The sequence below is a fragment of the Myotis brandtii genome, unplaced genomic scaffold (genome assembly GCF_000412655.1).
Source record: "Myotis brandtii unplaced genomic scaffold, ASM41265v1 scaffold419, whole genome shotgun sequence".
Taxonomy (NCBI): domain Eukaryota; kingdom Metazoa; phylum Chordata; class Mammalia; order Chiroptera; family Vespertilionidae; genus Myotis; species Myotis brandtii.
In genome coordinates this window covers 522,406-536,086 of record NW_005366075.1, presented here as the reverse complement: position 1 = coordinate 536,086, position 13,681 = coordinate 522,406, and the positions used below count along the sequence as shown (strand labels likewise).

Sequence of the window (13,681 nt, the reverse complement as noted above, 5' to 3'; positions counted from 1 at the left end):
GGCACGGCTGTTTGTCTGCGTGTCTCTCTCTGGCAGCTTCCATGCTACCACGGCACAGGTGAACAGGGGGGACAGAAACCATGTGGCCTGAAATATTAACTCTCTGTTCCTTTACAGACAAAGCCTGCTGACCCCCATCCTAGCACATGCCAGCTCACACGTGGCACTTGCTGCTGCCTCTGTATGGAAGTTACCCCTGCCCCTTGGGTCCTGGCCCGAATGCCACTTGTCTGCGTGGCCTTTCCTGAGTACTCTATCTACAGACAGCCAGCCCAGCGTCACCTGTATGCCTCCACTGTAACTCGTACCTGAAAGCGTTGTGTTCATTTACTTATGCACTGTCTTTCCAGAAGAACATACACCTCCTCAGGGTGACCCTCGGCGGTGGTGCCCACTGCTATGTCCCTAGTGCCTGGCGCAGCACTGGTGAACTGCATGACGCCACCCTAGCTATGCACACCAAGCAAAGCCATCCCCAGGCCCTGGTCTCCTGCCCCCAGGGTCCAGGCCGCCCTGGCTCAGGCATCATGGTGTAGTCTGTGAGTTGTAAAACAAGCAACCAAAGAAAACCTATTATGCTTTCTAAAGGTTTGGGAGGTTATAAACAACTAAGCTGAGCTGTAAGTTAAGAACACGATGTGTTTTATGCCAAAGGGAAGGGGAGCCAACAGTGTCTACCACCTCATGGCTTCCGGGCTGTGACAGGTGCCCGGGGCCGGCTTTGATCCTCCCGCCTCCGTCTGTCCACTGCCCGTCACTGGGGCCTGGCATTTCAGCGGTATCCAGCTCTGACTAAAACTTAGCCTCATGTCTGTATATAGAAACATCTTTAAACACTAATTAAAAATAACGGGCTGGCATGTGGAAACACCTATGAACAAACATGTAAGAGCTGAAGTAAACAGCACCTCTGATCTGTGTCTTCTGAAGCTACATGTGTCTTCTCTGAAGGTTTTCAATTAACTTCTGAATTTGTGGAGCTTTAAAATGTAAAACAATGGTCCTGGCCAGGTGACTCAGCTGGTTCGAGCGTCGTCCCATACACCAAAAGGCTGTGGGTTCGATTCCCAGTCAGGGCACATGTCTAGGTTTCGGGTTCAAGCCCTGATTGGGGTGTGAACAGGAGGCAACAGATTGATATTTCTCTCCCTCTCTCTCTCCTCCCCTCCTGCCTCCCTCTCTAAAAAAAATCAATGAAAACAGGCCTCAGGTGAGGATTACAAAAAAGGTAAAACAATGTCCATCTTACCTTTTAATCTAATAAGGTATCTTTTCTCCATTTACCCCATTTTAATGATTGTGAAATTAATTTTAATAGCATTTTAATTAACCCAAAATATCCAAAATATCATTTAACCAATAAGAAGAAATTATTAGTAGGGTATTTTTCTTTTTTCACACTCCATCTTCAGTATCCACTGTGCCTTTCACACCCACAGCCACAGGCTCAACAGCCACGTGTGCCTGATGGGTACCCCGTAAAACTGCAGTTTTTAGATGCTCAGCTATTTTCACCTGAACACAAACCAAACTTACTTGCATTTTAGGAGTTTTACATAAAAGAACTTCTCTCTTTTTGGCCATGTGCTTGTATTTTACTTAAGACGACTAAATGTGATAAATAATTATTTTATAGACATAAAAACCCTTGGCACTCATCTTCAGATTCACAGTGCATTCTTTACATTAAGCTAAAAGATATTAAGAACCACATCATATTGCTTTCCCACAAGCATCCCATTTTGCTTTTCAACCCACAGCTGTTAGATTTCGTTTTCATTTCCGTTACACATGGCTCCCTCCCTGTCCTGGCTGAAGGCAACGTGCAGCTCTGGCACCCCGAGGCCAGGGCGTTTCCCCACGAGCAGCAGGACGGCGCCACCAGCCTGCAAAGCTGACCCGCCCCAGTCTGTACTCAGGAGCGCCCCACCCTGCCTGCTCACACTCCTTTGGGGACGTGTGTCCGTCCTTATGATTTAAAAAGAGGGGAGACCCGGTAATAAGCAGGTTCTGGGGCCCCTGCTGGAGGGAGCCCGACCAGGGAGCAGCTTCCACTTGGCCGCAAGGGCTTGTTCTTCACTCACAGGCACACAGCAGGGGGGTGCGGGGGGGGGGGGATGCTGATGGCAATCCCAGTGCAGTCCCACAGTCTGGGAAGCTCCGGGACCACCCTGTCCACATGCGAGGGCCCCGCTGTTTACGCTGAGGGCAGTCCCGGTTACCTCTGCATCCTGCTGGGAGAGGCGGTATGTCCTTTCAAGGCTTCGCAGAGTTCTGGGGTTCAGGGTCTTCTGCTCCAACAGATGCTCCAGAAGCAAGACCAGCTGGTCTGGAAGGAGCTGAGGGCACAGCAAAAGCCAGTGAAAATGCCATTCAACTTACTAGGAATTAAACACAGACATTTAGAATGAAGACGCAAGCCCAGGGCGGCCGGGTATTCAGCAAGTGTCGGAGGCACGGAAAGACTGAAGACGGACTCTGGCCAGCCCTCAGGACTTACCTTGTACCCTCAGAACAGAGCAAAACTGTGTTTCCTTTTTTTTAAGGTTGTGTGTGTTTTAAGGTGTACAATGTGATGATTTAATATACAAAATGACAAAAATGATATTTAACTTCATAAAACATCCTCATGGTTGATTAGATCCCTTTCTTTATGGCAAACATATGCCAAAAATGTCATTTAACCTAGACTAAGATTCAAGGAACCGCCTGATCTTAGACATGGAAGTTTAACAGAAGTAAGCTGCTTTCAGATTTTCTTCCTCACCACTGGAACCTTGCCAATGTGCACCAAGAAATGGAGAGCATGTCTCGCAAACACTCCCTTATAAAAATCATGTTTATTATTCCATTAAAATTTTTTAAAATGTTGTAAATATGATCACACACACACACACACACAGTCACCCATATTCCTAAGTTTTCACACAGGGTAGGTAAAAATTGGTGTTACATAGTAAAGGGCAAAGAGAGGAGGGCGTTTTTATATGGTACAAAAGTAATGAATAGTTTATGAACAGACACTGTAAATCCAAGAAGGTGGAATATCTGTCTTAGTCATTATTGTGCTGCAATGCCTAGTTCCGCCCTAGAGCAGAGAGCTCTCACAGACTCTGAAAGGAGGAAAGAATGCATTTAAAATACATCTTGTAGGAGCTGAAAAATATTCTAAAATCAAGGTTTTAAATTGTTACTATTAATGTCACTACTCTCGCCATTCAGCCTTACTCCTTCCCGACTTATGCCCCGAGCATCTGTCAATGAACCCAAACGTACAAGTCTGCAAATCCATGGTAGGCCAACAGAACATTCATAAGGACACCTGGATTTTAATCCCTACTTTCTGTTATTCTTAAGAAATTTTGAGTATTATTGGCATCTCTCCCTACCTCTCTTTACCTTTCTGTCCCCAAGTGCGCCTGCCCCTTTCCCAGAATGCACGTGGGGAAACTAGTTGAATCGCAGGCACAATGCTCACCACGTAATTCCACAAAGAAAGCATTTTTTTTTGTATGTCCACACCTCACCCTCCTAAGTTCTACTATAACCCCACTTCCCCACAGGCACACAGACACACATCCCTGGGTTCTTGGGCATTTTTATTTCATAACATCGCTCCATGCACCTAAGATCCTGTGGATCTCCTCAGGCTGACAGGAGAAACCAGGTGCCTTCAGCCAACGTAGAGGGTCACAACCAACATGGAGCCCCCAGGGGCTCGGAGACAACTGACAATTTCCTTCCAGAGGAGTCATGTGCCTATAAGATGCTTTAACCCTTTTCAGTCCAACCTCAAGGCTGACTCGACAGACCAGGTGCTAGGAGCAGGTCCAACGTTGAGCAATAAGAACATTAAAAAGTTCAACATTCAATCCCGTCAATTAATTTGGACCAGACTGTTTGAATTCCAAAAATAACATTGGACCGCAAAGGGTTAAAGATAATCTTATATACATAAAAGGCTAATATATAAAGTGTCCCCTCGGGAGTTCGACTGCTAACTATGACATGCACTGACCACCAGAGGGCGGCGCAGAATGAAGGAAGGCCCCGGCTGGCAGCGGGAAGGCCCCAATCAGCCCTGATCGCTGGCCAGGCCTTGGGACCCTGCCTGTGCACGAATTTCGTGCACCGGGCCTCTAGTTACTACATAACCAGAAACAAAAACGCCAGTTTTCCATTTTCTATAGTTTTAGAACATGAGCCCACTTTTACGACATTATGAGAGATCTGCTGTTTTACAAAACAGGACAAATCCAGAGCCACCAGCCTCTGGATTCTCCCCACCTGGTCACAGCACGAGCCCTCAGCTGGTGGGTACTCAGGGTGCTCTACCCCAGGCTCAGCAGCTCAGCCAGCACCCAGGCTGCCTGGCCCTCCTTCCTATCTGTCTTGCCCTGCAGCCTCCCTCTCTGAATCTTCCTTCCCTGAGGTCCTGGGGGGTGAGGGGGGAGTTCATCCAGCCTGGCCCCGAGCACCCCCTTCAGGTCACTCCCCAGCTGTCCTCCAGCCTCTTCACAGAGCCTGCCCTTTACCCCCCATTAAAGTCTTTTCCTGCCCCACTCATCCCTTTCCCAAGTATGGTCCACATAACTGCCACCCCGCGGTGGCCTGGCCTGGGCACCCCTGGAGCAGCAGCCCCCCTGCCTCAATAGCGGGTGGAGAGGGGAGGGGAGGACAGGGCCCCGGACTGGGTCAGAGTGGCCACCCAGCCCTGCGCCCCCACAGGCATTCTCAAAACGGGTGCAGCCAAGCCCAGGGTAGCAACAGCTCAAATGTTGAGGCCCACTGGGTACAGAAGATGGGTTCTGGGAAAGGGCAGAACACCCAGCGGTTGAGGGTGGGGTCTGGTTCACTAACTAAATACAGCAGGAACCAGCTTGGTCAATTTGCAGAATTACAGGGAAGACAGAGTAGAAAGAAAAGCATGCCCCTATTCTGTGTCCACACTTACAAAGAGGCCTATTGTTAGAACTCGCGCTTGGGACTTGGGGTAAACGAGAGACCCACGGAGGAAAGGAGCCCCTGAGGAAGAGGAGCTCAGTCCCCGACTTAACCTAACTGGGTTTAATCAATAAACGCAATTCCCGTTTAAAACGGAAGAATCACTGCTATGCGAACCCATGGAAACATCTGGGGTCTCCCTTTTATGTGTCTTGCGACCTCTCTCTCAGCAGAAGTCCGTGCAGCTGCACACAGAGACTGAACAAAAGGATCCCTGAACGTGTTTGCCCTCTCCTGATTTTACACAATGGGAAATACTTAAAGCTAAGCCCCTGACTAAAGATAAACCGCCGAGATGGAACGGAGGAGGTTTTTAATAAGTTTAATTTGCTCTAATTAGAGAGGTAAAGAGCAGGCACGCACACAGCGCGCCAGGTAGCCCTCCTGGGCACAGCGGCGCCGCAGACTGCTCTGTGGCAAGAGCCGGCCTGTTCCGAGGTGGAAGAAGGCACAGGACCCCACGCAAGCGTGAGAACGGGCCCCCCTCCATAACCGTAATGCCCCGGGGTTGCCCGGCCCACTCCAGCATGGGCTTGTGTAAGTGAGTCTCACTCAGTTAACAACCTGTAGTCACCTGCCTTTCAACTCTAACTCTTCTAATTCACCAGGGAAAAACGTAATTTCTAAGCAATGAGAAAACCGGAGAAAAATCAGTGATCAAATATTTTAGTTCAGACAGTAAAACTAATTAAGTATCCTTCATTCACAAATGAGCAAGTAAACATTACACAATTTTTACAGATTACAGACCTTAGAAGAGGATATTAAAGCAAAAATGTGGTAAATAGCTCATTTTAATAGAGAACATTTCTCTTTGTAAAATAATCATTTACTCCACATGATGAAAAAAAAAATACTATGTAATAAACCAAAAGTTTGCAAAGCAACTGAGAGAGATGCACTTCCAATGTGCTCGCATGGTGCGGTGGGAACGGGAAATGTGTGTGGGTCGTTCCCCTCCTCCAACACAGAAATCAAATTAAATGTCACGTGACTTCTAGGCCCACTGTGTTTTAGTGCAGCAGTTCCGAGAGACGAACATGGCTTTAGTCACAGTACAGAATGGTTAAGAAAAATACAGTGCATGGTTCAGAGCATTGTCTCATTAGAAAGCAGCTCCGTCAAACATTATAAAAAGAACTTGCCTTTATTTCTGAGGGCCTAATAGTGCTCACAGCCACAGTTCGACAGTGACAGGAATAGAAAGTCCTTTCCTTTGCACCGACAAGGAGTTATTATTTTTTCCACATGGAAACCAGTTTGGTATTTTTAAAATGCATCTGCCTCAACACTTAGACAAAATAAGGCTATGAGGTGCCAAAGTCATGTGGGTACTTGAAATAGAGAATTCCACATCACTGTAAAGCGCATTCAAATACAAAAAAAAAAAACCAACAAAATACTAAAGGAGTCAGGCAAAGCAAATGCCATTTGTAAGGATTCAGTGGTCTGTATTCTTGCACTGAAGGTGGAGGAGTCCATAGTTGCTAACTACCCAGAAATTACAAAGCAAAAGAAAAGTCTACCTGGTATTTTTCCCAGTCAACGTAAGAACCGAGGCAAGCCACACAACTCTGAATGTCTTTTAAAGTTTCTACAGACTCTTGGAAAGAAAATAGGAATTTTCCAAGCCCACCCTCCCAGTCCACAAGCAGCAGAAGAAAGCACACCCCGACTCTCACAGAGCCTCTTCCTGCTGTCTGTCAGGGGATGCCACTCACTCCTGCTCCCAGGACCACCCATGCGACTGGATCCCAAAAGGCCAGCTCGCTTCCTATAGAAAATGTCACCAACCCATCTCACCACTGACCTTGTGCAGGCAGGTCCCGACACAAGGAACTGGGTGCACAACATCTGAGCCCCACTGTCCACACCCCTCCAAGCGCACAGGAGGGCGCCTCCCTCCAGGCCCAGCTGGCGCGCTGCAGCCGAAGAAGTCTCTGAGCGGCTCCCAGACAAGGAAGGAGCCTGAGACTAATGCAGCCTCCGACGGACGGACGGTGGCGTGAGTTCTATTATTACCCCATTATCACTCTGGGATCTGTGCCTAAATGAAGCATGCTTCCTCCCTGGTGCCATTTCCTTTTATCCTGGCTGGAGACTAAAAGCAGATCAATGGGGGCAATACTTATGATGTCACTTCAATTTACAGCAACGGCCCCTCCCTCTCTTTCAGTCTGTCTGAAATACACACAAAGATCAATTCTTCCCAAAAATGGTTAAAAAATGCTTAGGGAGCATTCTTCTTCCAGAAAAGCATTCTCTGCTATATTTGTCTATGTTTCTACGGCAGGAACTGTTTACACTGAACAAAAACAGAAGAAATGGGGGAGGGAGAAATCTCAAATTCTCTCGTATGCCGGAGACTTGCTGGCTGAAATTCAACACAAGCAGGGTCCAAACCAGACTCAAGCGGCTGACCTTTGAAAGTCACATGCAGAAGGCTTGCTGGCACAGGGGCACAACAGAGACAGCAGTTCTCCTCTGCCCCTTGGATTAAAAAGGGAATCCCATAGTTATACAATGCTTTTTACAAGACTTCCCCAAAACGAACCAATTCCTTCCAACTCCTCCCAGAAAACACCCAACATCCACCCTCAGGTGCCTCCACCACCCACAGGTATAAGAGCAAACAGTTGCCATTCACACGGTTTTCTCATTAGGGGCAAAGGAACTGACTACAGGACACAGACAGAACTTGAAAACATGTCACCCTTCAGACACTCCTCTGAACCCAAATAAAATATGTAGAAATCTCTAAGTTGTGTAAGTTTTCTTACGGTTTTTGAAAATGGATTAAAATTAAAATATAATTGAGGAAGTTCCTCAAAACAAGAGTTCTCCCTCACAACCCAAAAAGAAACACAAAATCCTGAAAGTATCAGAACGCTGGCATTGTAGCTGCCCCTGCCCACCTCAAACACTAGCAAGACCATGTTAGTATATAATCTTCTTTCATCTATCGTTTTCCTAATGATAAAATTTTTTACCGTCCAAATGAACTGTTTAATAATACGTGCATTGGCAAGTGTCTGCCCAAGAGTAGCTGTCAACTAGGATATCATGATGATATTAAAACATCTTTAGTCTAAACTAGTAACTTGTATATAGGAAAAACAGAATTATGTGAATTGCAACCAAAACCAAGCTGAAAACAAAACTTACAAAAGAAAAACCATCCTTTATAGGTTAAAGCGAAATCGTAACACATTTTAAAGAACTGTGAAGTTTAAGTATAAAAGTTTATAGTTCACATAATTTTGGGGACATAAATTTAATTTGCCAGCAAATGACAGTCACAATAAAATAATTAGAAATGAAAATAATTTTCTTCAAAATAAAACCAAAGGGCATATATCTGTCCAGCAGAATCATTATTTTTAATTATCAAACATTCTTTAGTCAAATTTGAAAAAGAACATTCAAGCAGAAGCAAACCTTCGTGTAATTCGTTACACATAGGAAAAAGCATATTTACTATATTCTTGGGAAACGGTTCTAACAGCTGCATTTTAAAAAGACTGCTGCACTTCTGAGCCTTGGCTTGGTCACGGTGCTCCCAAAAGTGAGAGAAACAGACACCATCACTAGCAAACAGTATCCGAAATAATGCACTGGCATAAATTACTCTTACATTTCTAGATTATAAGGGTCAAATTTTCATGTGCTAACATTTCCCTAACTTTTATAGAAGTTATTACTCAAACTATATGCAATCTGACACAAAGCATATTATTTAAACTATATAAAATGCCCATTGGATCTCATAACCATGTGCACACTAATGTTTATATTACACATTTTAGAAAATAAACCTTTCTAAACACTCAAATAGAAAAATCCTAAGTATTTTATAAGAGATTCTTGGGATCTTCGAACTTGCCTCCCCTCCCCAGGAACCTGCAAGACCAATAGCCAAGGGGGCCAAAGGGAGCCATTCCTTAGCTGAGTTTTATGCTTCTGAAGAAAATCATTGCTCATGAAGTGACCCAGCCCATTCACCGGCCATGACAACAATGGCATGCTCAATGTCAAGCTTGATCCAGGCTTTCTGAAGAATTACAAACACTTGAAAGTATCAGAGAATACTTTCAACTTGTCTTGTATTTGCAGGGTTTTTTTTCCATTAAATCTGCTTCTTTTAATTTCTTTAGAATTAATTCTCTTGCCTAAGTTAATATTGTATTTAATAACTGATACATTTATCCTGAATAAGCATATACATTTTATAAACCTGAGTTCCTAACTTATAAACAGTGGTATTTCCTAATTCAAAATTCTAGTTATATACTACTTTATGACCCTCTAAGGTACATCATATGACTGACAACTGTCAGCTGGTTTTGTGTGTCAAAATGAGGGCACACAAATGGGACATAATCACACAATGGAATACTATGCAGCCATTAAAAAGAATAAAATGGAATTTTCTGTAATATGCTAAGATAGCAAGAAATGTTATTAAGTGGGGGTCAAGGTTAAGGACAGATGGTAGAATATGTTTGGATTTGTGTAAATAACTTCCTAGAGATAGGGTTTAAAAAATTAAGTAACTCTTTGAGTCCATTTTTTTCTCTGAGTAACCTACACGAGCTGCCTGGTCTTTTCATTTTTCCTGCCTCCAGCTCAAGCTGAACTATTTTTCTTAAATTATGTTTAAAAAATTTCCCCAAAGTTTACTCACTGGAGGGAAGATGTACTCTATGGAGAAATTCAATGCGGTGATCTAATCTGGGAGCTGAAATCTGTAAATGATTGAAGCGCAGGCTCCAAGGAGGTGCTGAGTGGAAACCAGGGCCTCGAACAAAGCAGGTCTCGGTAGTTGCGGGCAGGCCCCTCGCACTCGCACTGGTTTGCACCTAGAAACCTATCAGTGCCCCTCTATTCTTAGTCATAACAATAATACTTGAAAATAGCACGGATCTCAACTGTTCTGATTCCAATTCTTCTACAAAGAGATGAATGCTAATGCCATTAAATATAAGGCATACGTTCTCTCTGAGCAACACACAAATATTGGAATAATCTTAAATTTTCCAAATGCTCTGCAAATATACATAGAGCAGTGGGTCAGTCATATGCCCAGACTATCATGTTGTCACTTACAATATTAAATGAACTAGAATTTAACTGTTTTCAGGTTTTTTTGCAAAGGGAAAAACACACAGTAACTGTAATTTCACTCAAACCCAGAATTCCTTCCTATTACCCCCACTATGTCACAATCAGACAGTTTGTGTGGGATTACTTATTACAAATTTAACACTGTTAGTAAATAACTGTATCAACCTTAGGTTCTTCTTTGCAACATATTGCCCTATGTTCCTGTTGAAAAGTGATCTAAATATATATAGTATGCACAAAATTAAGGTGTTCATATGCACAAATATGCAATCCTTAGGAATATTCCGTCTGAAAACAGATTTTCTTCTAAATTACAAGTGACTGATTAGCAAATAGGAAAAAAAAACTAAGCTCTTACTGAAAATATGCTCTTCAGAATCTTATGAATAAAAACAGATTCCTCTTCTTTTAAGTTTAAACAATGAGTAACTGAGTTCAAACAAAACTGTGTGTTAACCTCTATAAAAAGAATGTACACTTTTAAGGCAACTCCTTAAAGAATGGAACCCAATGTTGCTCATTTCATGCACCACCTGCAGCATGCCCGACACAAGTTTATCAAATTTAAATGAAGGACTTCATGTCCTTAATGTCCTATCCAGTACAATGGAGTAACACAGTAAAAATAATTACAAGACAGCTATCAATCAGCAATTTGGTGAGTTAAGTAAATCTATTAAAAGATAATTTATACATAATTTATATACGACAAATGAAAATTCAGGCCAGAAGTGATTCTCACTTCGAAACTAAAAAAAATCCACAAAATACACACATTCAAATATATCAACTTAAAAAGTTTTATAAACATTCTGTTTAACAACCAATGTGGTAGATGATTCTTATTTTATTTTTTATTTTTTATTTTTTTATTACAAGACAGCTATCAATCAGCAATTTGGTGAGTTAAGTAAATCTATTAAAAGATAATTTATACATGATAATTTATAGACGACAAATGAAAATTCAGGCCAGAAGTGATTCTCACTTCGAAACTAAAAAAAATCCACAAAATACACACATTCAAATATATCAACTTAAAAAGTTTTATAAACATTCTATATAACAACCAATGTGGTAGATGATTCTTATTTTAAAAACTAATGGTAAAATAACTGAAATGTCTCTACAACTGTAATCAACTATAATCAGTGAAATGATGGCTCTGCAATGTTTTTAAAACGCTAATAAATTAGAGTGCTCTAAGTGGAAAAACTCCATACTATTTCTAAGAGAGCTCTTTCCCTTTGCTTTCCATGGCCTCCTTGTTTAAACTTGTCATTAAAGAGTTAAGTTTTTTTCAAATTATTAAAATTAACAGCTAAAAAAAAGGAAGTCACAAGCACTTAGACACAATGATACTAACAAGAGTTGCAAGGTAAGAAAAAAAAAACAAGAAAAGGAGGAGGGAGAAACCAAGTCAACCATTCTGGCTCTCAGCTTAGACAAACAACTCGGGCATGGATACACACTCAACATATTTTTAAGCATAGGACATAACTTACAAACAAATGTAACTCTTGTGTGTTTATTATAGTCTAAAATACTAACATTCCATACTCCTGGTTCCTGCCCTTACTTCTTCATAGGCCCACAGTCAAAACAACGTAAGTATCTTTTTGGTCAGATTTTATTTTCTAATATTCTTTCCATATTTTCTACCAAGTCCAAACTAAGCATAAATTTTAGCCACATGTCCACAACTTATTGTGGTTTCTGTCATAAAGTAAATAAAGAAACATATCCTTAAATATATGTACAGCTGACCACAACTAAAGAGGAATTGTAGGGAGTGAGATGGAAGAGGGTAAGGGGTCAAACTAACTGAATTATCGCTGAAAAACAAAGAAGTTGTTTTTATGTAATAAAAATGTGTTGAGGGTACTATACAACTTACTACCCAACATCTCAGTGTTCTTTCACAGAATGATTTAAATGTATAAAAAGTATATAAAGCACAGTAGTCGAACTTCACTCAAATCCTGTACACTTTTGGATTTTAGTCCAGACATTTTATATCCTGGATTAATTTTGAAGTTTTATGAGGAATAGAGCAAAGGATTAATTTAAAGATCAGAAATTTGTATTTTTGAAAAAGATATGGACTTAAAACTTCAGGAGAAAGGCAGGAAACAAATTTCACATCTTTTCAAGAAATATTTACTTCATTTTTAACTTCTTTTTCTCTCTCCCACCTCAATACCAGCTCATCTGAAGGGAATGAAAGTTTTAGTGAGCCAGCATTCTGCAAGAAAAAGCAGAGGCTGTCTGGTGGACACCCACATGTGGGAAGGTGAAACAAACAAGTGGATGGGAAACAACAAGGAGACCACATAGACAGAAATGATGTCAGGCTTGTTTACCCCAAAGTTTCATGCAATGTACAAACAGCTGAATAATTCCTAAGTTAATGTACTTCCCATCGTAATAGGAACTACTACCAACTAAACAGGTAGACTGAAATAGTATTATAAAAATGTTCTTTTAGGGCAAAACGTCCATTTTACTGCAATGAGAGTTCAGATATTATCATCTTACTTTTACTGGGAACTCCACCTTGGACGCAAGGCCCTGGAGCAGCCTGAAGCTGATAGAAGAGCAGGAAATCTGAAATGCGGCCTTGTTTGCTGCCATGGAAATATTTTCCCAAGTGAATTCAAATACTTGAAAGTCACTCAACAGAAGTAAGTCTTCAAAAATACAAAACAAATATGTTTTAGCCATGGGTCTAAAAATCCTGAAAACTGCTAATCATGAATCTAAAATTCTAGTAGGTCTTCACAGGTGCTGGTCCAACCATGATTAAACCCTAAGATGTCTTTTCTAGTAGCAATTTAAAATCCCAATATTTGAGATTTTATTTAGTTATTTTTAATGGATTCTTAAAGAAATGTCATAAAAATGTAGTTAAGTTTTAGCATTTCTATTATTTTATATCTACCTTTATGTATGTATAATGTGCTCATGTAAGAAAAATTCAGTATGATTTTATTGGTATATGTTTTAACAACACAGAACTTTTGGAAATTACAGGAAAGCGTCTGGATTTCTAAGTTTTCTGGTTGTTAAACTTAATAGAAAATAATCAGTCTATGGAAAACCAAATTTTCTCTCCCCTCAGTATTCCAGCTTACTTTATCTGTATTAATTTGGAATTTATCTTAAAAAAAAAAAAAGAGGCAGGAATGCAACCTTTTTTTAACATAGGTTTTTAGAAAATTTTCTTATATAATTAAAAAGTAAAATCTTTTTATAAAATGTTTACTCTTCACATTTTAATGGAATTTCTACTTTGTTTTTCACATATCAAAGTTATTGCATACCAATTATAACCTACATATTCTATCCCAAAGTGAAGTTTATTTAAAACAAATGAACTGGAATAACCAGTAATCACAGGATCCCCCAAAAGGAAAGGTGGACACAGGTTTTAAAATCACGAATCACAAACTCACAGGTTGAGAACCGCTTTCCTGCTGATTTCACAGTGTACGGTCCCAACTCAGACCTTGACAAATAACAGTTGGGACAGAAATAAAAAGTGAACAGGCTG

The 13,681-nt window shown here is 41.4% G+C and overlaps 1 protein-coding gene and 1 long non-coding RNA gene across 2 annotated transcripts in view; both read right to left on the bottom strand.

Annotated features, from left to right (window-relative positions):
• Window positions 1–13,681, bottom strand: part of LOC102260525 (chromosome unknown open reading frame, human C9orf3) — a 333,222-nt gene that overhangs the window by 22,401 nt on the left and 297,140 nt on the right. The window contains exon 14 of the mRNA XM_014545703.1: window positions 2,223–2,339. Coding sequence (XP_014401189.1) covers window positions 2,223–2,339 — 117 coding nt within the window. The remainder of the gene's footprint in view (window positions 1–2,222; window positions 2,340–13,681) is intronic.
• LOC106727382 lies at window positions 9,158–13,016 on the bottom strand. Its single transcript, XR_001363564.1, has 2 exons — window positions 12,667–13,016; window positions 9,158–9,871 (listed from the first exon to the last, which is right to left on the bottom strand). It is a non-coding gene; the product is annotated as an uncharacterized LOC106727382 (long non-coding RNA).